The sequence below is a fragment of the Pseudochaenichthys georgianus genome, chromosome 22 (assembly GCF_902827115.2).
Source record: "Pseudochaenichthys georgianus chromosome 22, fPseGeo1.2, whole genome shotgun sequence".
Classification (NCBI taxonomy): Eukaryota; Metazoa; Chordata; class Actinopteri; order Perciformes; family Channichthyidae; genus Pseudochaenichthys; species Pseudochaenichthys georgianus.
The window spans coordinates 19142525-19169957 of NC_047524.1; the positions used below are offsets into that span (position 1 = coordinate 19142525).

Sequence of the window (27433 nt, forward strand, 5' to 3'; positions counted from 1 at the left end):
CTGTGTGTACTAGTGGTGAAACAAACACTGCTTTACATTAATAAAAGTAGCTAAATATACTTCATTACAAGTAAAAAGGTGGAAGAAGGAAAGACATTTTATTTTCTCATTTTGCTCTTTGAATGTGTATTATGATATTTCTTTTAGTATGATTGGGTAATCATTAGTGATGTGTTTTAAGCAGTTAAGCATTGAACTTGGTCAAGTGGGATCAAGTTTTAACTACTTTATTTGTTGACGTTGCGATTCATCAAGTGTATTATTTCTCTTAATGTGTGACTTTAATCGTGGAGAATTTCTGAGAGTTTTCTTTGGATATCACCCCTGTGCCCTGGCTCTGTAATTATTATTTTGTTGACCTACCATGGCATTCATTTAAAAATAATAGTGGTTTCCCCGGAGATGCAGCGCATTATTTGTATATACTATGATAGGTGGAAATAATCAAGAACAAGTACCTACAATAATACCAATCGTACAATAGCTAGATAGATACTTTATAGATCCCCAATTTGGGAAATTATTTCGTCACAGAAGCAGAAGTCTGTTTCAGACTTTATACAATACTTAAAATAAGTGGAAAAGAGAATTAACAATTCAAAATAAAATGAAAAAATGAAAAATAGTATATCAAATATAAACAAAACAATATAAAATATTCTGGATGGTTAAAATAAAAAGTCAAAAATACAACAGTTTTTTTATTTCTTTAATTTTTTTTTTCTGTCTTTGTATACACGTACGTGTATGTATGTGCATGTGTACATGTGTGTAGGTATGTACACACATGTATGTGATATATGTGGGTATACATATGTGAGTATATGGGTACATGTATTATTGTTACTATTCTTTATTTTCTTATCTATTAATTTTCTTTTATATTATCTTCTACATTTTTGTACTTATACATGTATCTATTTATTTAGTTATTTAATTTACTAGCTAGGACCGGGAGGGGGGGAAAGGGAAAACAAATAAGTATTGACTGTATAAATGTAAACTCATTGTGCCTGACTCAATAAAAAAAAAGAAGTCAAAAATACAACAGGATCCAAAATACTACAGGTCTTTTATAAAAAAGTGTTATTGGAGGAGGCAGGGAATGTTTTCCTGTACCTCTCTTTGTGACTAATACATTTACTTATTTACTTTTCACTGGTAAGTTTGTGTATATTATTTGTACTGTTTATATTACCACTTAATTGTATTGTATATGTTTATGTGGAAGAGCCTCTCATAAAGGGTCATGGCCCCTTGTAGAGGGACAAGGATTTAGATGCAGCACGAGTTCGATGGGCGGCTGGTTAGTGAGGATGAAGTATTGTAGCATGAGTGTAGCTGAACCTTTAAACGATGGAAGTGGACCCTACAATAACGGCTGGCCTTTGTGTGTCTGTGTGCGTGTGTGTGTTGTGTGTGCAGGTATGCTGCCCAGGCACCGGCTTACGGCTGTCAGACTCTGTTGTTTGGATGGCAGAGTGGTGGTGGCAGCAGCTTACAGTGTACGTGTGTGTGTGAGTCACTATGAAGGTACAAATAGGGAACAGTGCCCTCCATGCTCCACTACTCTCTCCACATGCCCATGTAAATTGTCCACCAGGGTTGACATTAATACAAAGACATGCAATGGTGCGTTTGTGCATGTGTGTGTGTGAGAGAGGGGACGAAGAGGGGGAAAAAGGATGACAAGAAAACAGATCTCTTTGTCAAGAAAGAGAATTGAAAAACAAATGAGAAAATGGTGAAAGAAGAGTTGAGTCGCCTCACCTCTGCACCTCGGTCTGTGCAGTGAACGCTCACAGGCACTTCGTAATTATTTCACCACCAATTACTGTCCAAACAAAGCTTCATCCCACATGTTCTCCTCTTTTCCTTTCTCCTCTCCTCACTATCCTTTTTAACAAGGTGCCATTCAATAATTATGTCCAAATAAAACAAACAGGCTTCCACAGTGAGTCCTGGCACGTTTAATCTGTACCATTAATAATTCATACTCTGAATCTTTGACGTGCAGTTCTTCTCCACGTGCTGCTGGGAGAGCGCGAGGAGAGCTAAATGTCAGCCGGAGCCGACTGTATATCTCTCCCTGTCTTTGCTTGCTATGAATGAGAATGTAAAACAAATAAAATGGTAAAAAAATACTTCCACTGTTCTGGTAATCTTCTTTTGGTTGCTGTGCATGAGGGGGATTTCAATGTGTTTTGATCCATTGGTATGCTAGTAAGTAAGTCTGGCTGTAACTAAGTGCTATATGTGAACAGCACAGTATTCTTTTGTCAATGCAAATATGAACTGTACAATTCTGGGAAAAACAATAATTATTTTTCATTGATGCATATGATTTAATAGTTTTAGCTATTGTTATGTTGCAGGTGTGCAGGGTTGCAGGGTGTTGAAGTATTTGTGATTATTCTTGTATCTTTTTGACAGTTTTTACCTTTTTCTTTACTTTTACTATGCACGTTTTAACTTGTAAGTGCTTGAATGTGTTTATTCCAGTGTTAAGATCTCTTATTCCTTACAGTGCTAGTGTTCCCATAGGTGCTTTATAACACAATTAGCACATGGTCATCAGTGACATCATGGCGATATCTCTGTTGTCCCTCAGCCTTCATCTTTATCCACAGTCCTTACTGGCAATTTACACCTCTACACGCACCCAGCTGAGCAAACACGTATAAACATACACAAATACACACATGTTAAAATGGTGAAAAAAATCCCAATCACATCCATACACATTTATGGGAATATGTGTTAAGAATTAAGGTACCTTTATTTTTTATAAATTGTAATTAAACTTAACTTGATCCTGAAAGAGTGCATTTTGATAGCAGGTCTAAAACAAACATCATGAAAGTGCACCTGTGTAAATGTTAGCGCCAGAGACCACTAGGCCTTAAAGTAGAATAGATCTGATGTTGAAGTTTTAGAGAAGGGACCTGCTCCATGAAGAACTAGAGCAAAGTGAAGATATCTTCAATGAAAATGCTGTTTTACATTTGTGCTGTAAAGTCTAAGAACTGCAATTTTCTCTTTGTAAAAAAGGCACTTAGTGGCCGATCCATGTTATACTCTTTGCTCAATACAAGGCAGCGGGGCCAAAGTAATGGGAGTTCATTGCATTTTTGGAGATAATGCTCCTCGCTAAAAGCCCAATACACATTTTACATGTATTTTCTGCGAGGGCTGCCGAGGCAACCCTGAGTCTCCTTTGAAGAGAGGGAGTGTGGTCTTTGAAGCTTTTTTCATCAGGGTTTCAAACGCAAATGCAGGGAAAGTTCAAAGCCGAGGGAGAGTACTTGTGGCCGTATTCTGTTTTGTTTCTGGGCCCTGGTAATATTAAGTAATGGATTTAATGCGTGTTTGTGTGTGTGTGTGTGTGTGTGTGTGTGTGTGTGTGTGAGTGAGTAATGCCAAGGAAGAAAAGTCAACCGGAGAGTCAATGAAAAGGCTTTTATTAATTGCTGTTGAAAGGAAGGTGCAGGTGTGCGTTAGCGTTAGCAGTGTGTACGTGTACTGTATGCATGCAAGGGTGTACAGATATATGTATACAGTGCATGTAGCGATGCCTCTGCCTGCCTGCATACACACACACACACACACACACACACACACACACACACACACACACACACACACACACCACACACACACACACACACACACACACACCACACCACACACACACACACACACACACACACACACCCAACACACACAACAACCACACAGCACACACCGCACACACAGCCTAATAGTTTCTCACAATACGGCTCCTTGGAGAGCAGGGGCCATTTTTGCTAAAGTGGGGGTAAAGGCGGGTGAGCACTAATAGACCGGTGTGTAGTTCAGAGAAACGGCCTGCTTCAGCACCATCTCCTAATACAAACCCTTAGGCTGTAAATGCCGCACGCACGCACGCACGCACGCACGCACGCACGCACACACACACACACACACACACACACACACACACACACACACACACACACACACACACACACAAACACACACACACACACACACAACACACACACCGAGGTAATATCCCCCACTTGTCCTTGTCTTTGGGGAAAGAGGCAGATAAACAGCGTGCTCCAATAATGGCGGTTTAGTTCTCAATGGGTGCGAGTCAATGCCTCTCCAAGCCGGGGGGCTAATGCCAGTTAACTCTCCCTGTAAGGAAGGAGCCCAGGCCTGCGCTGGCTCACAAAACAAGCGCTCTCCCAAGATCCTCATTACTTCCAATGCTGAGTAGCAACTGTAAGTAAACGGAAACTGCAGCTTAAGCCTAAAAAACTGCGAGCGGGCGAGAGAGCGCTGGAGTGTAGAGAAAAGCAAGAAAATAGGAGTTGGGGAGGGAAATAATTGTGCTCTGTGCTCCGGTTTTCCAGTCGGACAGAGTTAGAATGAGAATTCTCTAAATGGCTAACGCAGCAAGCCGGCATATTCTTCTTTCCCCCCCGCTGTTTTGGCGACGGTGTGCATTGTGAATGTAAAGTCTGCGAGGGGGGCTTTTTGCTGTTTTAACTCCAACACACGACAAGCCATCGGAGGGAGGAGAGACAAGGCATGTGGGAGTTTGGGGAGAGAGTTGGGGAGGTGCGGGTAGGAGGGTTGTAGCTGGGGAGGAAGAAGGGGGAAACAAGTGGAGAAAAGAGCACTGGAGGAGGGGATGTGGAGAAAATAAGAGGGATGGAAAATGCAACCTTGTTCCTCATGGGAGGCCTGTACCACAGCAACGCTCTGAGCGAGGAAAGCAACAGAGACAAACAGAGATGGGGAGGAAAGGGTGGGGATGAGGGAACGTGAGACACAAGAGGGAACAGAAGAGAAAGCGAGCACGATAAAAATAATGAGAGAAAGAAAGGGACAGGGACAGCCAGAGGCAGTGTTTCCCACTGCGATGCTCTTAGGGAGTGGTGGACTAGAAACCTCGCCCGGCTACACACCGCAAAACACACTTGCATAAAAGCTCACCACCCCCATCCTCTTTCACTGCTTTCTGTAATAACTTCCACTACTAAGAGAGGAAAAGTACAAGTTTTGGTTGAACATCCCTGCGGCGTCTTCCCTGGTCCGGTATTTTGCAGCCATTAAAATTGTTTCTCTTTCACGCCGGGGAAGTCGACATTACTTATTTTTTTAAATGGTCACTCTGATTGCTTCCAGGCGTCCGTGTTTGACCTTTGATCTCAGTGTGGGGAAAACGCAGCACCAATCTTTTGTTTTTTTCCATCTGTGTTTCTCATTACCATAATTAGAGATAGAAAATATACTTTCTGGAAAGGAACAGCTAAATGCAAACCAGAGGCTGGGCTGGGGGACGATGTAAAGGACAAGAGCGGGTGTAAGCGGGTTGGAGGAGATTCATTAAAGAGATTCATTGGGAAGGACCCTTAAGCTAACACACTGGACAGGCCTGGCCTTCTCACCCTTTCCGTCTCCCACCCTCTATCTATCCCTCCCTCCTCCACTCGCCCTGACCTCTCTGTCCTTTTCCAGGCCCTGGAAGCACTTGAAGCGAACGCAGATACACAGATTAAACTCTCCCGAGCGCTCGCCTGCAAGCTCCAATCACCTCTTTAGAAGAAAATAAGAACTTGGAGGGGTGAAGAGAGAGAGGGGGCGAGGGAGAGTTAACTGGACCTCGGAGGACTTTGGTGGAGAGAGAGGAAGGAGAGATGAGTATTTATGATTTTCTGTGGCAGACAGAGCGATCTGGCAGTGAGGATGTGCTCTGTGTCAGTAGGTAGTGTGGCCTTCAAAGCCAGGCAGGCGCAAAGGCACAAATGAACAAACCCAGGCACACAAGAGAAATATAATACCACCAAATATGAAGGAGATCTGGGGCATAAATACACGGATTACTATTTCCTAGTAACGGCCTTCAGGATGCTACTATACGTATAGGATCTTCACCCAACTGAACAACTAAAGGTGATATGGAGCAACACTACCTTTGGATCGAAGAAGAGTTTATTTTGTGTCTGGATCTCTTGGCCTAAGAAGCCCACTCCTATCAGCAATAGTGATGAGAACTGAGTTTCTGTTTGTTTCATTCAGTATGCATCGGGTTCAGTGTGGGAGGAGATATGGCTTCTTCTTGTTTGAGTACACACACTCAAAACTGCACAACATACACAGCACCGTTTAGAAATATCCAGGCAATGCAGAGTTTTACGAAACCAAGCACAAAACAATCTGCGTATTTGATTCGTCTTCGTGGCTGCAGCAACTGACACTAACTTTTGCACCAAAGTTTTTCAGGGCCTTGTGTTCTGCACTTTGACTGGACGACTTACCCCCCCCCCCCCCCCCCCCTAAATGCTTGCAGTCAGTGATGGAAGCTCCGACGCCGCATTCAGCTGCACATCCATCCAGATGAAAGACGAATGTATGCTCGCCCCATCCGCGATGTCTCATGGAAAGAGACAAATACTCTGTGAACACTCTGAATTGCTTCAGAGACACTGGGAGGAAGGATGTGTGTGTGTTTGTGTGTGTGTGTGTGTGTGTGAGGTGGAGGAGCAAAAGGGGGAGGTTGGCGGTTGAGCAATGTGATTTCTGCTCGACTGTCACAAATCTAGCGCAACAGGAAAATCAATTTGGCCCTGTGTGAGCCTTTTTGGCTCCGGGAGAGAATCCAAATAGCAAGGCGAGGCCCGGATAATGTTACAGTGTATTGGATTTGCTTCATGGAGAGACGGGGAGAGAGAGAAAGAAAGAGAGAAAGAGAGCGAGGAAGGAGAAGGAACCGGAGGAGTGAGGGGACGAGGGAATCACAGGCGTGCCGTGGAGCTCCGACAAGATAGATTTGTGCAAGTATATGGGTGTATGATAGGCTGGCAATCTGTCACTCTCTCTCTCTCTCTCTCTCTGCATGGCTCTCTCTCTCTCACACACACACACACACACACACACACACACACACACACCACACACACACACACACACACACACACACACACACACACACACACACACACACAACACACACACACACACACACACACACACACACACACACACACACACACACACACACACACACACACACACACACACACACACACACACACACACACACACACACGTACACAATCACACACGTACAGACAACACTGTCACTCATCCAAATAAGCGAGCACATATAGGCTTAAGTGATTTATTTATATGGCCATATATGTTTCTCTTGAAACCATGACAAAAAAGGTTCATATGGTTGTGTGCTGTTGCGCTGTTATGTATGCCTCTTGTGTGTGTGTGTGTGTGTGTGTGTGCGTGCGTGTGTGTGTGTGTGTGTGTGTGTGTGACAGCCAGGTGAAAGGATGACATGATGAAATTGCTCTCCTCCGACCGCTGTCAAGGGTAACGTGTGTCCCGCGAGTGCTCAGCCGTGTGACATGTCCCATCACTCCTGTGACTGAGGCTGACCAGTGACAGAATAACACGCAAACACACACACACACACACACACACACACACACACACACACACACACACACACACACACACACACACACACACACACACACACACACACACACACACACACACACACACACACACACACACACACACACACACACACACACACACACACACACACACACACACACACACACACACACACACACACACAAATATAGGCAAATATAAAATGACTGGATCTATAAAGGCCCTGTCACACTGTCCCGAAATTGACACCCGATGGACACACGATAAAGGAAATGTTCAAATTCAGCTGTGATCGTAGCAACATCGGGCCATTCGTGCGGGCATCTAAGCCATCGTATGACCGCCGGTGGAGTTTCTCAGGGTCCGGCAGCAACTTCGTGAGCGGCAACTTCGTAAGGCACTCGTGAGGGCATCTTGTCAAATCGTGTCATCTTCGTGTTATCATCGGTGCATTCCTCACTCTGATCGGGGTGAATGCCCGATGGCACCGAGGATAACAAGATGCCCTCACGATGGCCTTACGAAGGGCAAAATTGACACACGAATTCAACACGAACATGAACCTTCGCAAGGTCCTTCGGCAATTTTTTGGCATGCCAAAGATTTTGCCTCCGCTCACGAAGTTGCTGCCGGAGCCTGAGAAACTCCACCAGCGATCATACGAAGGCTTAAGATGCCCTCACGAATGGCCCGATGTTGCTACGATCAGAGCCGAATTTGAACATTTCCTTTATCGTGTGTCCATCGGGTTGTTTTATTGCACAACAAAATCATGTAAATATATTATGTAAATAACCCAATTTGTGTTCTGTGAAACTAAAAAGGATATAATATATTATTTTGAAGGACAGTTGACAGGAAATTGTTGTTGTTATGGAAACAACATTACGGAGAAAACGTAATATTTTCTACATATAAGACGGATAAAGTAAAGAACAAAGTCTGAAGATATCAGTACAGTATCATAGTACTGTAACATAATTGTTTTTGGTACTTTCATTGCAGTTGTATGTCTTAAATGTAATGTAAATGTTGCCTTCGTGTGTGGTTCGGGGCCATCTTCGTGCGAAATTCACAATTCCATATTCGTGTATCCATCGGGTGTCAATTTCGGGACAGTGTGACAGGGCCTTTAAGGCTGGTATACTGTAGCAATATTTTTCTTGAAGTCATTTCTTTATACCCTTTACCCATAAACCACTTTTGCATAGTTATTATGGTAGACATGTGGCAAAATCCATAAACTAATGCAGGTGGTAACGTACACACACCTTGTCACTACAAATACTACTGTTTTTATTATTTTAAAGACTAAACTAACAAATCTTCTTTGTGTGAAATTGCCCCAAACAATTCAAAATATGACCATGGGATTACAACACACCTATATTGTTTAAAACATAAAAGTAAACAATATATGTTGATGTGAGTAGAGCCACAGAATGCATTATAGAGGGACCTGCACACCCAGAATGCATTTCAGCCAGAAGATATGTTTTTGTTTTGACTTTTCCTTGATTGGAGCCATACTAGTGCAGATAAAAACAGTTTTTTTCACGCTTATTAATTAGCCTAATAATGTTTTGTTTATTAGGAGGACACTGCTGTTCACACGGCTGGTTTGAATAATGAAGAAGGTTTTTTATGGCTTCGTAAGTAACACAAGTGGGAGTACTGAGGATAAAAAAACAACACACAAATACACAGTGCTGTTTGTTGCTAGCTCTCTTGCCCCCTCCCCTCCCTCGCTGACTTGTAAGAAACTAAAACGACAACATTAGCCAAAGTGTCCTAACTTGTGATGAAGTGTTAGAAAGTGGAGCGTTGGTAATCAGATGTGTGCTAACCACATTAGTTCTCCTGTGTCTCTCTGAGGCTGGCTGCTCCTTGATCTAATTCAAACTGATTGTAGTACAGCCGCTAAAACATGCCAGATGTTACTCACTGCTCCACGCTTTATCACCATTTACTTGGCATGGGGAATATTTTTTAATATTTTCTTATTAATCACGTCCCAGCGATCAGTTTCGCTTCCCGTCTTCGCCGACTCATCCCGGGTTCTCGTCATGATTCTTGGCACGGGCGCCTGTAAAAACCACTGTCCCGGTTTTTCATTAGCGTCAATCACTCTGGTAAGCGGCTTCGAGGGGGTGCGGGGGAGGAGCCGGCATCGGGATATCACTCAAGACACTTTGCCCCGCCTTGTCAGAGTGACTGACAGGCCTGAGACATGCTGATGCGCCGGTCGGCCACGCAGTCGGGCAGAGAGGTGGAGGGATGACGGGAGGCCAGGCGAAGACACACACACACATTCACAGGCCTGTCTGAGGAAAATCAAATCCACACTGCTTTATAATGCTCAGTGTTTATCTAAATGGTTATGCGCTGCACTGTGGCCTCAGGAGACAGACAGACACACCGTGCATTGTCTGATAATCCTGTTGGTGTCTTGTTTGGCCTGCCATATCTTAGATAAGACTCCGAATCAGATAGGAGCTCCTCCATTACCAGTCAGTCTCAATTCATTAACACTCAGACTGGAGAGGAAATATTAGTAAATGTTGGAAATACTTGTGCGAGCCACAGGGGAGATTGACTCTATCAAAATTCCCCTGCAATGAACAGACGTGTTTCTACAACATCGCGATCAAAGACTTAACAAATCCTTTCTATGCAAGGACAAAAACTGTGTGAGGAAAATGAACGAGACATATTCCATGAAGTGCTCCGCACTAAACTCTAATATTCTTCAGCGGTCTGAATTAGGATTTCAAATGGGCCAGAGACATCAAAGACTAGACATGCTGGCTTGATATTATTTGTCTTTTGGTGCAGTGTGCACTCAGCTTCATCCTCTGTCCAAACTGGCAGAATGAAAATGGATCTGGAAGGATGATATGGTGAGTTGGAGATGAGAAAAAAGAGAAGCTATTAAACCAGTGTGGTGTTACCTTTATGCTTTAGGTCATCTGCACAGCTCTAAAAAGAGGTCAAACTGTGCTCAAGGAAAGCAAAGTCGGAGGGGCGGATAAAAATAAAACGATTTCACAATGTTTGCAACATCTAAACCTGAACACATAATACAAAAAGAAAACGTGTGATTCCCAAAGCACCTGCAAAACAGTGAAATGCACCCTAACTGTGCTGCCAAGCAATTAACTCCTCTGTGCTCCTGTGCTTTTTGGATACATTTAAATAAGGTTGTATCAATACACTTGGCACAAAACTGGATCATTCCGTCTAAATGAGACTCCAAATTTACAAAAAATCTTAAAACCCAATTATTTCTGCTATGTTTAGATTCCTAGCCTGAAATGGAGGAATTGTTGTTTAGGATCTGTATCTCATGGTCAAGTTTTTTTCCCATTGTACTGCCTTCTGTGTTCTTTCATTTCATTTCATTTCAAACCTTTATTTAATCAGATTGGTCCCTTGAGATCATAGATCTCTTTTTCAAGGGAGACCTGCAGCATATAGGTTCTTTCCACAAATGTATATTTTTCAACATGGATATATGCAGTAATGTATGGGCATGTTCGAGCTGTAATATCATTAGAGTAACATCTTTTGTGAGGTAGCAGTTCCAAGTGATGCGCAATTAAGAGGTTGCAAAGACTGGAAAAAGCGCTTACAAAATGCAGTCCAATCACCATGGAGCTATCAGCCTCTGCACTACAGGGTTTGTTAATATGCCATCAGTATGTAGATTTACATGGACAATATTATTATGGGTAGTAATAGGAAATCTAGATTAAAACAGAGAAACACCTCCTGCTTATTCTGGGATGATTTATTTAGCCTGTTTTGTTATTAAAACCTTTTTTCCTGCAATCTACTCTTGCAATGCAAAACACACCATGTTGTTATTTGTTGAAACGTGAATACCTATTCTGCATCAGGGTCAGTTTTCTACATGACCTTTTTAAAAATCCTCTTTAAATGCACATATTTAAAAACAAATGAAATCCGGCTTAGGGCTTTTAATAGCAAAAATATATGGAAAGGTCAAGCTGAATTATAGGTGTGAAAACTGTGAAATGCTTACAGCAGCAACACATTTACTAACGGTACTGCATTCAAGATTTCAAAGAGCACATCATAACTGAATCACTGGAAACGTCTGTCCCCGCCCCTTTTAGTGATGTCACAGCAGCTGCTTTATTTCTCTGTCAAAGGCAATACACTTCATTAGACATCACTGACTGGGGGAATGTTTGTGATTGTTTTCTCAGTTGATTTCAAACAGCAGACTCTTGTTTGGTGGCACAAAGCAATTTCCCCTTTAAGCTGTAAAGCAATTTTGCAAATTTCCCAGGGAACCTAACACTGTGGTAGACAATGTAAAATGCGGTGTGTGTTTCTCCTGTCAGTTATAGTCTTGTTTGTTTGTGGGGATGTCACTAATGAAGTTATCATGCTACAAGTTGCATCTTCCATCAAGATAAAATCGGTTTATAGAGATGCAGGTGAACATACTTGCAGAGGCGCTAATGGAAAGAGTACCTGGTGCAGAGGTGTTAGCTGGGGGTCCGCTGGCAGGAGAGATGGGCCCGGAGCCGGAGCGAGAGTGCTGGGACTGAGTGGAGCCTGCGGGGGAGCCCACAGGGGACGGAGAGGGCCCGCTCCTCTGGCTGGCGAGGTGGGGGGAGGCGTGAGGGGAGAAGGGGGACTGTCCCTGGTTGCCGGCCCCTCCCTGCTCCCCTTGGCTGCTGGTGCTGCTGCTGGAGGAGCCGGCCACGCTGACGGCAGAGCCCAGACCTCCCTCCGTCCCAGTGGGGAGGTCATCAATGGAGCCGGACAGATCCTGGAACAGAAAAGAGGACGCACAGTGAGTGTCTCTGAAGCCCACCCAAGCATTTGATATGTTGTGACATGCAGCAGGTGGCACATTTGAACGGGAGCTCATATAATGTCATGATAGATCGGCACTATTTCAACTATTTCCGCATGGTTGACATATGACTGGCTGAAGGACCGGATCATAATGTGAAAGAGCTGCTTGAAAATAAGAAGAAAAAAGAACAAGGGAAACACATGAGGCAAACACACACAATACTTCCATTGCTTTTGCAAGGCAGTGCAGTTTAAAAGCATGTACCACCAAACTGTTTTTAACTTTCTTACTCAGAGGCAGTGCTTAATATGGCAGAGGAGAAAACACATTACCTACATAAAAAGAAACTACTTTACAGTGGCTGCTGTGGCTACTGTAAAATGAATTGAAGTGGGCTTTCATCCAGACCAAGGGTGAGTTCATATTACACTTTTCATTCCCTGTGGTGAGCACATCACTTTGTGTGTGTGTGTGTGTGTGTGTGTGTGTGTGTGTGTGTGTGTGTGTGTGTTTAGCAGGTACACCCCATCCAGAATTGATCCAGGGAATCCCCACTAATACTGCTGACAGAATACTGAATAAAGTATTAAAGTGTGCAGCCCCAAAGTACTAAGACAGCAATGATAGATATAAGATTGGTGGAGGTAAAGAGAAGACCAGATGTGGTGGCTGACCCTGAGCTACACATCACACACATTTAGACAGACACACACATGTAGAGGCGAGCGGCTGCGTCCCAGCTGTAGCTGAATAAGGGGAAGTCACCTGTCAGTGACCCCTGTTTCCTGGCTGGTGCTGCGGGTGTATGCCAGCTGATCCTGCCTGCTCCGTCAGGCCTGTTGACCCGTCCCACCTGGGTCCTGTGCAACCCTGACTGTCACCCCATAATGATATGTGTCTGTCTGTCTTTATGTCATATAAAGCTTTCATCGGGTCTTAAAATCCCAAAACCCAAACTATACATCTACTGAAAACCAATCAGTGAACAATTATTCTGGTGAACTGAAACTAAAAATTACAAAATTATTTAAAAAAAACTAAAAGAATAAGTATGAACAAATAATAATTTTGATTGAATTAGTTTTAAGCTTCAATACATCACTAGCGAAAAACATCATGAATCCTCCACTCTCTCATCAAACACTAAACACACTTCAGATTCTTGGAGATATCACTGTCACAATTGTTTAAAAATATATACAACTCCCTATTGTTTTTCATATAAAGTCTAGTTTGGTGTCATACTATAAAAGCTACATTAATAGCAGCCTCACTCTGTTTTAGAAAATCTAGTAGTTCAAATAAAAGAATAAGTATTGGCAACATAAGAGCACTAGAAATATCTGCTAACCCATCGTGTCTTGAATGCATTGGCTACAAATATGGTATTTATTTTGAGTTTACGCTGCTCTGCCACACTGTCAATTCAATGTCAACAGTAGCAAACACTGTACTTTTTCCTCATTACCCTAGCCCCATGTTCTTTATATAAAGAAAGTGAGCCTGGCGCCTCCCATGTCTCTCTATCCATGCATGTCTTAGCCTGTGGAACAGGCAACCCAGTCAGTGGCAGTCGGTCCACGGCTGCTTGTTTTGGTTAATGCGATCTTGGCGGTGACACACAAAGCCTTTGTTTCCCATCATGCCGCTGTGAGTGCCCACCCGCTCTGCCAGCCTGCCAGCCTGTCGCCTGGCATTATCTACCCTCGCTCGGCTGAACACATGGGGCACTCGCTTTCCGCTCTCTCTCTCTCCCTCTGTCTTTCTCACCCGTGGTACCACTGCCTGTCTCAGCCAATCATGTCATCCAGTATTCTGAGCCGAGTGATGTCACGCGCTGCCTCAACCAATAGGGCTTAATGTTATTTGCAAACCGACCTGCTGCCCCCAGGTGCATGCCATTTGACACAGCAGGGTTAACATCAGAGCGGGTGTAACCATGGCGATGGCTTTTCTAAAACACCCAGAGCTAACCCGGCGTACGGCTAGGTTGTTAACCCGTGGGCTAATTGTGTGAATGGATGGGAATAATTGCATTTCACCTAATTGGGTGCTGTTGCCAGCTTTTCCAGTGGCAGTTTAGGGGTGGGAAAATGTGTACCAGTAATTCGTTTAGAGGCTGTTAGGCTCATTTGGATTATACACACACTTGAGCACAGCTGTGTGGCCCAAGACCAAAAAAGTGGCAGCAGAATAATAACATGAAAGGGTGGGAAGCTTAACACCCGCAGACTATAAAAATGTCAATTGTAAATACCCAATAAACCCACAGTTAGGACTTATGGTTGCTGAAAAACTACCGTAAAACAGTCATTTCACGATGCTGCATTTATCAACACACAACCTTCCTCCACATGTACACTTCATTCTCGTCAAGGGCCATGGAGCACTGTGTTACCTGGCTAACCTTATGCTACATAGTCATGTGTAAAGAATCAAAGCCAGCAGCCAGCCAGCTAACCAGCCAGGCAGGCATGCGGTCGGACGATCCAAACGCCCAACAATCTGGGGCCCTGATCCAAAGTGGCCCAAATCTAATTTGTTTGGCTCGGGGCTGCAAATTGCTCTGTGCATTGAGTCTCCAAATAGCTGTCAACCACTCCCGCTTGGCGTCCTGTATCGCTTAATTCGCTCCTGGAGCATGTAATTGTCATAATAAGAAAAATATTGAGGTGATAATAACCAGTTAATTTGAGATGCCACCCCCCCCACCAACACCCGTCTCAAGACGGTCACACATACAGTCGCGTATACGCACATAATGGGCCGAGACTGTCATCTACACATCTCACACAACATTGGGGAAGCAGTCGCTCGTGACCCTTCACCTCGCTGGTGTTGGCGCCTGCCTGCACTGTCGTCTTTACTGCACCTCTGTTTGTGCGTATGTCTGTGTGTGTGTGTGTGTGTTTGTGTGAAAGGCTGATGGGCTGTCACAGAGAGACATGCTTGAGCACTGATGCGGCCGAGGGGACAGATGAAGCTTCACAAACACACACACTAACACTCACACACACTCACCAACCTGTCCCTCACTCATAGTTCTGACCTGCTCGTTCTTTCTTTCTCACACACACGCACGCACGCACGCACGCACGCACGCACGCACGCACGCACGCACGCACGCACGCACGCACGCACGCACGCACACACACACACACACACACACACACACACACACACACACACACACACACACACACACACACACACACACACACACACACACACACACACACACACACACACACACACACACACACACACACACACACACACACACACACACACACACACACCATGTATACATCACTTCAGGGGACATTACATTGACCTACATGCATTTCCTGGAGACTTATCCTAACCTTAACCATAACCAACACATGCCTAACCCTAACCTTACCCTAAACCTAACCAAGTCTTCACTGTGTGTATTATCACTATAATGTATTATCTCTTCAGTTTACACACGGCATCTATTGCACGTCTGTCCGTCCTGGGAGAGGGATCCCTCCTCTGTTGCTCTCCCTGAGGTTTCTCCCATGTTCCCTTTAAACTGTGGGTTTTCTCTGGATGTTTGTCCTTGTACGATGTGAGGGTCTAAGGACAGAGGGTCTGAGGACAGAGGGTCTAAGGACAGAGGGTCTGAGGACAGAGGGTCTAAGGACAGAGGGTCTAAGGACAGAGGGTCTGAGGACAGAGGGTCTAAGGACAGAGGGTCTGAGGACAGAGGGTCTAAGGACAGAGGGTCTAAGGACAGAGGGTGTCGTTTTCTCATACTGATATTCTGAACAATCTGTGCTATTGTATTTGCTGTAAAGTGTCTCTACTGTAGGCTATTTTTTATTATATGTACGTATGTATGTACAGTATATGTATGTATGTATTATATGCATTTGGCAAGACCAAAAATCGTTTATAAATGTGCTATATAAATAAAACTTGATTTGATCTGATTTCACCCTAAAATGAATGATTCCCCTTATGGGGACCTCCAATTTGTCCCCATAAGGGAGGCGAGTCCCCACACGTGACTGTGTAAACAGATTTAGGTCCCCACAAGTAGAGTAATGCTAGGCCACACACACACACACACACACACACACACACACACACACACACACACACACACACACACACACACACACACACACACACACACACACACACACACACACACACACACACACACACACACACACACACACACACACACACACACACCACACACACACACACACACACACACACACACACACCACACACACACCACACACACACACACACACACACACACACACACACACACACACACACACACACTGCGACAGGGTATAAGGAATCGGTGTGGAGCAGGGAGCTGTAACATCCAGCAGACGGTTGGCCTTTTTCCCCTGACCATGGTGCTGATGTTGTCTCCTCTCACCACACACTGGGAATTAATGAAAGTTGCTCTGTTAGATCGAGCGTGTGTGTTAGTGTGAGAGCAAAAGTAGTTCTGTCTAGACAGGGAGGAGCCAATGACTGCAGCTTCCTGTGGGCTACAGGAAAGGAGAGCGACTGGAGGAACTAGCTACATGATTCTCTCTCTCTCTCTCACACACACATCGGGTATCTGTTTTTCTGTCTCTCTCTCTGTGCCCCAGTCAGAGGGATCGTATGGCTGAAGGGTCTGCACCAGATGGCTAGCCAGCTAACTAGAGCCTGAAAGACAAACCCAAACACAGCCACCGAGCACTGTGAGTGGTAACACTCAAAAACAACCTTCCTTAAGGCTTGAAACTAAACGGAACCAAAAGATACACTTTGCAGTACCGATGTTACAAGTTGACAGTAATTATTATTATTATCAGTATTTCATTAATGTTTCATTTACAGGATAATTGTTAAAGAAATATCAACTCTCTCTGCCAGAGGAAAAGAGCATTGGTACCAGGTCCCTTGTATAGTGACATAACTGTGTTCATACTTGTGCATGGAAAATATATTTTAAAATGCATTAGTTTAAAGTTAAATATCGTTATCAAAGTTTATTTTATTTGTCCAAGTCATGAGATATCTGTTTTTCTGTCTTAGTTAAAAGTGTGTATAATTTGTTTGCTGTGCTCAAAACATAAAAAAATGACATTGATGTTTTTTTGAAAGCAACACATTTCAAAGCAGTGTCTCATTTCTCTAAATCACAACCGCTGTAACCGCAGTTTACATGGGGACTATATCTGTCTTTGGACAATCCTGTTGCTGTTGAATATTTAAAATGTCAAATTTTCAATGCTGCGGGCACCACAAAAGAAAATCAGCTGCAGAAAATCTGAGATAGATATCTCAAAGCCAAGGCAAATAAAGCCGAAAATATTTGCATGACTAGATGTTCCTAGAGATAAGTGAGAACATGCTGTATTTATCTTTTATGGTTTGGGTCAATTGAGAACTTAAATAAAACCGATAAAGAAACACTGTCGGGGCAAACGCAAATGGGACATTTTTTCCAATATAGTCCTACTGCTGAAACCTCACATTATCTGCGGCTGAACTTTAGAATTCATATTTGAAACGACTAAGGCTGTGGATTATATCCCCCATCTCCTACATTGGAATTGCATTTGGAAAATATGTTTTCTTGGTCAGTATGTAGAACGATTACAGCCGAAAAAGGGTTGAATATAAAATCAGGTCAGTTTTGTCTAAAGACACTCTCGAAAAGACGCTGACCTACACTTTTATTGTTATTTTTCTATAAACACTGTTATGCTGTATAGAAGTTCTTACCAAAGTGTCCATATAGGGGCTATGTTTTCGCAGGTCACGAGTAAAATGAATTATAATGTTACTCATAGCGACGATTATACTGCACTTCACTGTGGTACAGTATATACAGAAATAACACCTCTGTGGGCTCAGAGGAGAGTTTTAATCTCTGTTTCTGTTCTCGGGGTAAATATGATGATGTAAACTGTAATTAACTCAAACAGCTATCGTTTGTAGGCCTGAGGGACAGGTCGGCTCATGGCAGCACTGCACTCATTTATCGACTCTGGCCGCTGTGTTTTCTATCTTTATGGAGCACTGGAGACTAAGAGGAAATGCTATTACACAAAGATGCTTTTTTTATCCTCCCCCCCTAACCGTCGATTGAGGAAAAATCCAAATGAAATGCCATGCAAATGAATCCAAATGGACTGCTGAACGCGCGTTTGTGTGTGTATGTGTGAAAGAGTGTTTTAATGTGATGCCCCATGTAGAGTACCAACTGTAATTCCCTTCACTAAGTGCTATTAAGTACAGAAAGAAGAAGAGAGCTGAGAAATAGAGAGCGACTTAGGGGACGGAGATTTAACACAACACCCACATCATCATTTCTATTTTTGATGTCAATCAGCTGGAGTGTCTACCAAAAATGATGATTAGAATTGGTGATGATGATGATTGATAGAAATGATGAAGATTTAAGCACTACACTGTAAAATGCTGATCAAAATGTGCGTGCTAATGTACAGTCCTGCACTGCTTTAATCATTCTGTGTAGGAATGTGGGAACATGCCTTAACGGGTTATGTCTTTGCTAGATAATGTGACTGTTTGTGTGCAAACTGGGACATGTATATGTATGAGCCAGTGTGTGTGGAGATAAGAGCACTCAAACAGACTCCCTGCCACCTCCTGAGGGTCTTTGCCTAGTGCCTCCTTTCCTCACTGAGCATTTCACTCAGAGAGACTCCAAATACAGGCAAGGGTACTCGTTGCTAACCAAGGGGAGATGTTTGGCATGCCTCAGGCCCGCCAGGAAACCCATGTGGGCTTTAGGAGCACCCAGCAGGCACTCAATTATGCTAGCATGCCTTCCCATGAATGTCTGGGTTGTGCCACGAGTTTGGAGGCTGCATGTTCTCCCGGGTGAGTCAAGTTTCCAATTGTCTTCCAGTAAGTCTATTAGAGACAGCCACAGGTGGCACACTATCTGTTTGTCCCATCTCAGAGATGGAAGATAGTGACCATGCACAAGCAGCAGTGAGGACATAAACAGAGCAACACAGAATTGAGAATGTTTGTTTATCTGAGTATATTGGACGACATTACACATCATTGTCCTCCAAGCAGGTCAGGGTGTATTTATCAACTGGTTTGAAGGCACTTGGGCTCGATGTTGAACAGCAGCCATGTAGCCTCCATGAAGGGAAAACACCTTTCAGGGTAATAATGTTAGCAACTAACTAAGTTGTAATATATCTGTGTAAGTATAAAATAATTGCATGTACTGTAGAGAGTGGTCAAACAAAAGCTCGTTATTTAAAGATAACTATTTAGTGGTTTGAAAAACACTGCACTATTTGGAAAGCCACTTTGTTGAAGCCAATGTTTTTACTCTGTCTCTGTTTTTATTATCCGGAACAAAAGCAGCCTTAGAACAAACTGTTCAGGGCTTCCCAAAGTTGTGCAGAGGAGCACTGAAAAGCAATTCTGCTTTTCTTTTCAATTCTGCTTCAGCACACTTCACAAAGCCCAGACAATCTCTTGATAATGCCGCGGCATCTCGATAAGGGGAAAAGAAAGCGCTCTCTGTTTTCCACCAGCAGCGCTGAGCGGGGAGAAAACTAAGAGCGGTCCTGAAGTCAGGCGTGAGGGTCAAACAGAAGCTTGGACACCTGACTCAGGATTCCGATAGACTCTCTAAATCTGGTGATAATGCTAACAGTGACTACAACGCATTAGCAATTATTGCTTGTTGTAAGATAGGGGGCTCACTGAGTGATAACTGCCCCGGCTCTTAAGCCTCTCATAATGTGGAGATATGGGGCAGGACGCATTCAAAGGGACGTTTGAGCTGTTAAAGACTCCCAAATCTGGCACTGCTTGTCTCTAAACCGGAGGGATTAGTGTTGAGTTTCACTCCGATTCCCCCTGATAATATGCCAAGCTGTAGCAGCGAGGAGTTCTTAGCCGGTGGGCCCTATTCACTAAATGCCCCCCAACTGTTTTCTGCAGCAACAACGATGACTGCAAAGTTTTTCCAACAACATCCTTTAAGTGGCAGGATAAAGATGGAAGCTGGTGTTCTTTGTGTGTCCAGGTATTGAAGTCGAAGATCCAAACACTCCAACTCCACCCACCCACCAGCCCGACCTTTCACACGTCATTGTTATATTGCCTGGAAGTGTGTACTTATATTTGCTTTCATTTTAAACTGCAGCTCTACCGAGGCAGACGAGACAGGCCTACTTATTGTTTAAGCTGTGGAAAGTTTCCATCAGTCCGCAAAGGTTGTTCACACACTTTAATGCAAAAGCCGACCACTCACAGCCTCTTCTTACACCAACACAAACACACACACACACACACCCTATTTGTTCTGCACGTATTGGTTCCACTAATGTTTTTATTTATGGCATTCCAGCATGACATCCTGCCACCCACCCCCCCCACCTCTCCACTCAGCCAAGAGAAAACTTGGAAAAAAATGACATGAGTGTGTGAGAAATGTGTGTACATATGCGTGTGTGTGAGAGAGAGAGAGAGAGAGAGAGATGGAAGATGAGGAGCAAAATTAAAGAAATAAATAAAGGGTCCAAATTCCTCATTTCTAATTCAGCTGCTCGTTCAGCTTAACCTCTCTCTCCTCAGCAATTAAAGCGCACGCCACATCCTTCACGCTGCGTACAGCCGAGGCTAAATAATGCAGGGGGCATCCAGCACCCGCATCCTTTATCATCCCAAATGACAGCCATTTGCATATCTCCCCAGTCAATTAGAGCGCGGCGGAATAATCAGCCCATAATTGGGGGAGAGCGTCGGTAATCACCCGCCCTGGCACACCGACAGGGCCACTGGAGAAGCGAAGGCGGGTGGGGGGTTGTGAGTGGGGTTGTATGTGTGTGTATGTATGTGTGCGTCAGGGAGACAGTCCACCCGACTGCAGCCTCTTCACTTCAACCAGTACTAACAACCAGTCCAACTTCTCCCTGGTTCTCTCCAATGCCCCCTCTCCACACTCATTTGCAAGTACCAGCTTCCTCAGACTACTCGCCTCCCAACACATTGCTTCCATGTGTTATCTTTCTTCAAAAGGAGTCAGTAAAGGACTTTCAATGACAATACACGGATACTTGAATGACGTGCTTCATTCCAGGATGACATTAATTCTCAAATGTTAATTCTTCCCATTTAAAAAAACACGAATGACTCCTCTTCAGTGTTGCTGTATCTAAGAGAGATTCAAGAGTTTAGGATCAATTAACACAATCAGGAATTAGATTTCCATGCCAGCAATCCGTGTCTAAGGTCAGATTCTTCTTGTGGATTTAGAATGAAAATGTTCAGATTAAATATTCAATTTCTTCTAAATGCGTGGATTATCCATCAACCAATGTGATTTTGAAGCAACATGTTTTTTGCCTGCCTGCATTTTTTCCACATAAGCTTATAAGTTCATACTCTATTCTTTTTATATGCAGCAGAAAAGCTAGAACTACGTGAGAAAGGCTTTGCCGAGGCACCAGTGGGAAGTTCCCCAGCTTGTCCCCTTTAGATGCAGACAATCAAAGTCGTTTCATGGGAAGTTTTCCGGGCAGCTTTGAAGTGCAGTAACGACACAGCCTCTGTATTTCCTGCTGAAAGGGGAATGACCATTTTTGTGAAACAACATTTCCTTTAATACACTGTAACCTCCCATTCCTCAGATGCTTTGGTACTGTCCTCTGAACATGACAAATAAAAGGATGACTTGAGAGAGAAAGGGAGAGAGAAAGAGGGGTTGACAGTAATGGGTGCGGTGGAGGTATGCGTGTGTGTGTTTAAGAGAACATCAGAGAAACCCAGGCAAGGATAGTTCCCATCTGCAGCTCCATCCCTTTGTGTTTCCCCAGCTGCTTTCTTTTCCCTCTTGCCTTTGAATTCATTCTACCCAATCCAGTTCAATGTTAGCCAGCGCTGCCTCTGTGGTGGTGCAGGCCCAACGTCGCTTTGGAGAGATGAAATGCGTGCCATTCACTTCTCCTTGATAGAAGTGGCGAGAAATAAAGAAAGGAAGTTAGAACTTGGAAGTAGGGGATGGGGAGGGGGGGAGGACAGCGCAGGGGATGATAGTGATGATTTGTATCGATTTAACCTCCGCACAGGACTTCAGGAGGTGAGGAGGCAGACTAACGGGTTTAAACACAAACCCAAAATGCTTCTTTTGAAGAGTAAAGACGGCAGAAAACACAAGAGTGGCAGCATCCCTAAACACCCTGTCAGCAGAGGGAGGAAACATTGATTTCCTTTTTACTTCTTTTTCAAAAACGGGGTGTCTTTCGCTGTTTAATCCCCCATCCCTCTACTCTCGTGGGATCTGTGGCATTTCCTCCCATCCAGCCAGCCCTGGGCTGCGGAGACTTATGCATCAATGTCAAAATGAGTCTGATCAAAAGAAGGGAGGGGGGGGGAGTCTGGTTTGAAGGTCTGGTTTGATCGGTGCCTTGCAAAACTCTTCCCCCATTGGACGTGCCGCCTGTCAGTGCGTCTGCCTCGGTAATCCATCAGCCCCGCCGCCGATCAATAATGTGAATGGTGAAATTCTGAGAGACGTCTGGTCCTGATCTGTGTTTCCGAAGAGGTACTGCGCTGTATAATTAACGCCTGGTTCACAATCTGTCTTTCAGCTGGAGGATGGATAGAGTATGGCAGCTTGCTCCCTGATCACCTTGGTTAGCCCCGCCTCACGATGTTTGTGTGAACTTACAATTCGGTCATATTGTATTCAAATGACATGGCGACGTCATTTAATGAAAGGTGTTTACTCAGAGCATTTTAAAGTGCATTGTCAGTGGATAAAACATGTCTATCAATATCAAGTCCACTACTGACTACAAAGTCACTGACAATTACAGACGCTGACTTATATGGAATTACTTGGCGCCTATCATGTTGGCGCAGATACATATGACTGTTTAAATTCTAAACACTGGTTTAAGCTTTCATAAAACTACCTGTGTGACTTTATATCCACAGTAAAAGCACATGTAAAGTGTAAAGGAAGGGTATTGTATTCTGTTCAGCTTGTATTTATCATCCTTTATGTACATAACTCACACCATCAACTGGTAGCCTCTCGCTAATTTTTGCTTGTGTTTGTCCACAGAAAAGAAGTTGGCAATGCCATCTACATCTGACCTCTGACCTTCCAGCAGAGTATGCAAGTGTGATAGAAGAGAATAATGTCCCAAAATATTAATAAAGACATCTTTATGTTACATCATTATTCCACACATTTGCTGCTGTTCAAATGGATGTGTAATTACTTAGACAAATAGACAGACAGACAATTATGGAGACAGTGGGCTGATGGAACAATAAAGAGGCGATACAATTCTCATTTCAGGTTAATCAAATTATACAAGCTGCACACACACACACACACACACACACACACACACACACACACACACACACACACACACACACACACACACACACACACACACACACACACACACACACACACACACACACACACACACACACACACACACACACACACACACACACACACACACACACACACACACACACACACACACACACACACACACACACACACACACACACACACTGAGAGAGTCAGCACTCTCAGGACAGGCCCCGGCTTCGACGTCAGCCCACATCTCACAGCGTTCAAACTAACTTTTTAGCGGTGAAAACAAATTGGGCTCACCATCAAAGAGACTTTTCAAAAAGCCATTTCTCTATGCCAGTTCAAAAGAACCCCGGTTGGTAAACAGGCATGGAGAATTCACGGTGCAAAAAATAATATTGTAGGAGGTACAGACGGCAGGAGCTTCACCACAACAAAGGCAGAGGAGAAGCAGTGGAGGGGTGTAATTCATCACACACTCAACAAAAGCAAGTGTGACTGACTGTCCATGACCGAAGAAACAAAACAAAAAAAACTTCTCCTTAATTGGAGAAGCTGTTTTTTTTTTCCTCATTTCAAAAACCCACTCCGTCTATTGTTTGTTTTTTTCATCTCTCCAATTTTCTTGCTGCTTAGTGTGCCTGGATGCCCTTGCCCTCTCCTCCTTCTCTTTCTTTTCCCTCCCCTCCCTCCTACCCCCTGTTTCTTCATTAAAACAATTCACTGTGAGTTATTCTGGCCTCCATCTTAAATGAGAAGACGGTGCTGCAGGAGAGAGAAAGAACGACGGGAGATGGTTCTGAAGAGAAGGGGGCGAGGAGAAAAGATAAGGGAGGTTAGCGAGGAGAAAAACCTCCGGGTCCTTTATGGCTTGTGAGATTTCTTAACAAACAGACAGACAGGCAGGCAGGCAGACAGAGGCCTCGCTCCACACACCAGCCGTCCATCCACCTCGGGCAAAATCTAATTTGTCGGGGATTCGGCTGAAGACCGGAGGATGGAGAGACAGAGAGATCGAACAAGAGCAGCAGCCCACCCCTCAGTTGAGCCGTCATTAGCTATGCACAAGACAAACTGCTGACACAAAGTCACACAGCGTGCTGAGCAGGGACTTGTGGGTAGGCAGGAGGAATCCATCCCTCAGTCCCTCCACCTGTCTATTGACATCCCTGGCTCTCCCTCGTCTGCCTCCGGTTTTTGCAATTACAATCAAACGGCATCATCCAGGCCCCGGAGCACTAACTGACGGCTTGGATTAACCGAGATGTGGAGAGGCCTTGGGATGCTGTGTGTGTGTGTGTGTGTGTGTGTGTGTGTCTGTCAGACAGACTTCTGTTGGTCTACCTGTGTATACTACATCACTTTGTATGTGCAGCATGTTGCCGTGTTAGAGTCGATGTTTGAGTTGATGTGTCTCTTCCTGTCTCTCAGCTGTGAGTGCACAGTATTAACGTGTAGTGCAGGTCCGTGTGTGTAAATGAGAGGGGAGGCGGATGCTTGCGTGTGTGCGGGGGTGCATTAGCATGAGAAAGAGTGTGAGTAACAATGCAATTACGCATTTCAATTAAACCCCACTGTGTGGATCGTTTGTTTCTGTTGGCTGGAGTTGGGAAATGTATCATCAACTGATTAATTTTGGGGAATGCACCTGACTTTAAATGTGCGATTTTAGCAGCATCTTGACGATTACAGATAATTAAGAAGTACACTACAATATGATTTTGGAGAAATGCGTTTTCTTTTGGCTTCTTGGTGCAGCGCTGTACAGTAATTTACAGAGGAATCAAGCTTCTGCAGTTTGAAGAAGTGACAAAGTGAGACACGGAGAAATGTCATGAAAAGTGACAACTCAAGCAAATCTAAAATATCAGGATATGCAGAGAAATCACAAAGCTGTCAGAAAAACAAGAAGCAACACACACATACACCCTTTGAATTAACTTCACCGCTGCACTGCCGCAATCGAGCAAGCCGCGTCAAACATGCAACAGAACAAAAAAAAAACGTCCCTCAGAGGGCAGCGAAAAAAATAGCGAGGAACAAAAACACGTCAATCTGATTTGTCTAAAAGAATCTGAGCTGCTCTGCTGTGTCTTCTGTGGGATCGGTTCTTTAACTCTTCCTAGCTTTATACCGACGTCATCCATCAGAGATGACAAATGTGACATGACAGCTCTTCTTAGGAGGCTGCGGTGAGTAAAGTCAGAAAGGTACTAACAGCACAGTAAGTGACAAGGGGACGTTTGTCAATAAAAAAATAGATATTCAGATCCACTTATTTTGTTATGAAAGGTCTTTGGTGAGTTAACGGCTTTGGTTCCGTTTGTTTAAGTGCTGGATTTAACAAAGAATCCAATAAAGGTTATTTTAATGTTAGACATTTGCAAGAGTCAATATACTGATAATACGTACCCTCTGCTACATTCAAAACAGTGTCTTTTTTATAGGAATAAAAAATTGTTTTTGCATGGACAAAATCATGCGTTCTTCTTGATGACATTCTCTCATAAAAACTCAGAAATCAATTGAATTGGTCAATAATTCAGCCTGCTGCATGATGGGATCTATGGTGTTGTGTTTTGTGAAACATTGTGCATGCTCAAATCGTCCTAATCCAAGGGATAAGGACTAAGGAGACAGAATGGTGACACATGAAGGCTGAAACCTCTCATAACACCTAAAGAAGGCATTTAAACAACACACTCATCCAGATTCACTGCTCGTACCGAACAGACATCCAGTTTGCAATCACACTGTGATTGGAGATGGAAAGTCCTCCTGGATGCCCTCCCTCTTCCAGCCTGATGGAGCAGAGACTAGCTTACTAACCAGAACGTCCTGGCAGAGTTCATGAGCCCACGGTCGCCCCGGCAGTGTGTGTGCGGGGGCGTGTGTGTGTGTGTGTGTGCGTGTGTGTGATGTAAGCACAGGGAAAGGAGAGGTGACAGCGGCGCGAGGCTGATCTAATAACAGGAGAAGATGAAATGCTGTCAGAAGAGGCGGCAAGCAGCTCAAACGCCAGCACCGTTTGGTAAAACACACACGCGTCTCCTCCTAGACCGTCTCACACACTATCTCTGCCACACACACACACACACACACACACACACACACACACACACACACACACACACACACACACACACACACACACACACACACACACACACACACACACACACACACACACACACGCACATTTTTGTGTGATAGACGGTTTCATAGTGTTGTAGCTGAGGTGTTGGCCTATAAAAAGCAGTGCTGATATGATTTAATGGGCGCGTCTTATTATAAGACTGTCGCTGGGCCAGTGTAATCTGGCTAGCGCTCCGGGGCACAGCGCTGAGACACATGCACTACAACACTCCCCAGCAGATAATATTGCTATGTGCTACATTGCTATTATAAGATAGAGCCATTTGCCACACTGATACGCCATGTACTGTATGAGGCTGTCATTGGGGAAGGAGTGATTTATGACTGGGAGGCATGAGAATAAAGACAGATTATTTGTATTCATGTGTCTTTAGAGGCCAACTTCATTTTACATTACATTGCATTTAGCTGACGCTTTTATCCAAAGCGACTAACAATAAGTGCGTTCGACCAACAAAATACAAACTTGAAGAAAACAGAATCATATAAGTACATCAGGTTTCATAGAGCCAAAACATTTCAAGTGCTACTCAACTGGCTTTAGATAAGCTGTCATTTCTTTTTTTGTTTGTACTGCACTTATTTTTACA

General features: G+C 44.0%; 1 protein-coding gene across 2 annotated transcripts in view; it reads right to left on the reverse strand.

Moving 5' to 3' along the window:
• arid1b (AT-rich interactive domain 1B) overlaps window positions 1-27433 on the reverse strand; it is a 179844-nt gene that overhangs the window by 45009 nt on the left and 107402 nt on the right. For both annotated transcript variants that reach the window (XM_071207190.1, XM_034111673.1), the window contains exon 5: window positions 11971-12271. In XM_071207190.1, coding sequence (XP_071063291.1) covers window positions 11971-12271 — 301 coding nt within the window. The remainder of the gene's footprint in view (window positions 1-11970; window positions 12272-27433) is intronic.